The 938-nt window shown below is 36.6% G+C and overlaps 1 protein-coding gene across 3 annotated transcripts; it reads left to right on the forward strand.

The window, feature by feature from the left end:
- The first annotated feature begins 6 nt into the window (after positions 1-6).
- Positions 7-765, forward strand: LOC109588819 (kelch domain-containing protein 4-like). Of its 3 annotated transcripts, none has more exons than XM_020004936.1 (3): positions 7-126; positions 182-480; positions 536-765. In XM_020004936.1, the coding sequence occupies exons 2-3, from the start codon at positions 305-307 to the stop codon at positions 747-749; spliced, it is 390 nt and encodes a 129-aa protein (XP_019860495.1). In that variant the 5' UTR covers positions 7-126; positions 182-304; the 3' UTR covers positions 750-765. The 3 variants fall into 3 exon arrangements, with proteins under 3 accessions (XP_019860495.1, XP_019860496.1, XP_019860494.1); XM_020004937.1 differs by having other exon boundaries at positions 7-114; XM_020004935.1 differs by having other exon boundaries at positions 7-480.
- Positions 766-938: the final 173 nt, after the last annotated feature.

Raw genomic sequence — 938 nt, forward strand, 5'->3', positions numbered from 1 at the left:
TGACATGTATGATAGAAAATTAGAATTTAGAAAAAGACAAAGGGCCAAAAAATGGGCGGAGTAACAGCACTCTTTAACAAATAGAGATGATGCGGTAAACTTGGGAAATGTCAGGTACATGTACATGTAAGAATGATAGTTTTTCTCATTTTGCTTATTTTCTTGTTGCTTTATTTTATAGTGTATCAACCAGTGGAGAGGGCCCATCACTTTACTGTACAAGTAGACGACAGCTTGTACATGTGGGGTGGGAGGCAGTCTGATTTTCCTGAAGTGCACAGTAACTGATGAGAAGAAGAAAGCAATGTGCTCTGTAGTGGAGGTGTGCAATTTAAAGAGTGGTAGGTGGGAACAAAAGCCTACTACTGGTGACCCTCCACTTGGTGTCCATTCCTATGCTGCTGCTGTCATTAGAAATGAAATATTCTTTTTTGGAGGCTGGTGTGGTCATGACAACTGTTATCATAATAGTTTGTTCAGGTTAACATAATTGTTTATGATGAATTTATTATTATTATAATTTTTTAATATACAGTTTTAATGTTGATACCTTGAATTGGAAGGAACTGTCTCCTACTACATCGCATCATGGTCCTATGATGAGGGTCCAATGTGGTATGACTGCAGTAAGATTTAGTGATGAAGACTATCTTGCTGTGATTAGAGGCTTTGGACCATGTTGTAATAATACCCCACCACAACCTGGTGCCCAGTACAATAATGGTCGATGTAACGAAGTACATTTGTAAAAATTAAAAACTGGTCAGTCGAAAAATTAATCATGTAGTAATGACATGTACATGCACATGTATATACAGTAATGGACTTTTACCATAAATCGGGAAATTTTCGTCTTAAAAATAATTGGCGTGAAATTTTTTCAAGGTGTTTTATTTTCGCTGGTTGACCCATCCGCGAATTTTTTTCAACTGAAAAAT

This window comes from Amphimedon queenslandica, unplaced genomic scaffold (genome assembly GCF_000090795.2).
Source record: "Amphimedon queenslandica unplaced genomic scaffold, v1.1 AMPQUscaffold_11833, whole genome shotgun sequence".
Lineage (NCBI taxonomy): Eukaryota > Metazoa > Porifera > Demospongiae > Haplosclerida > Niphatidae > Amphimedon > Amphimedon queenslandica.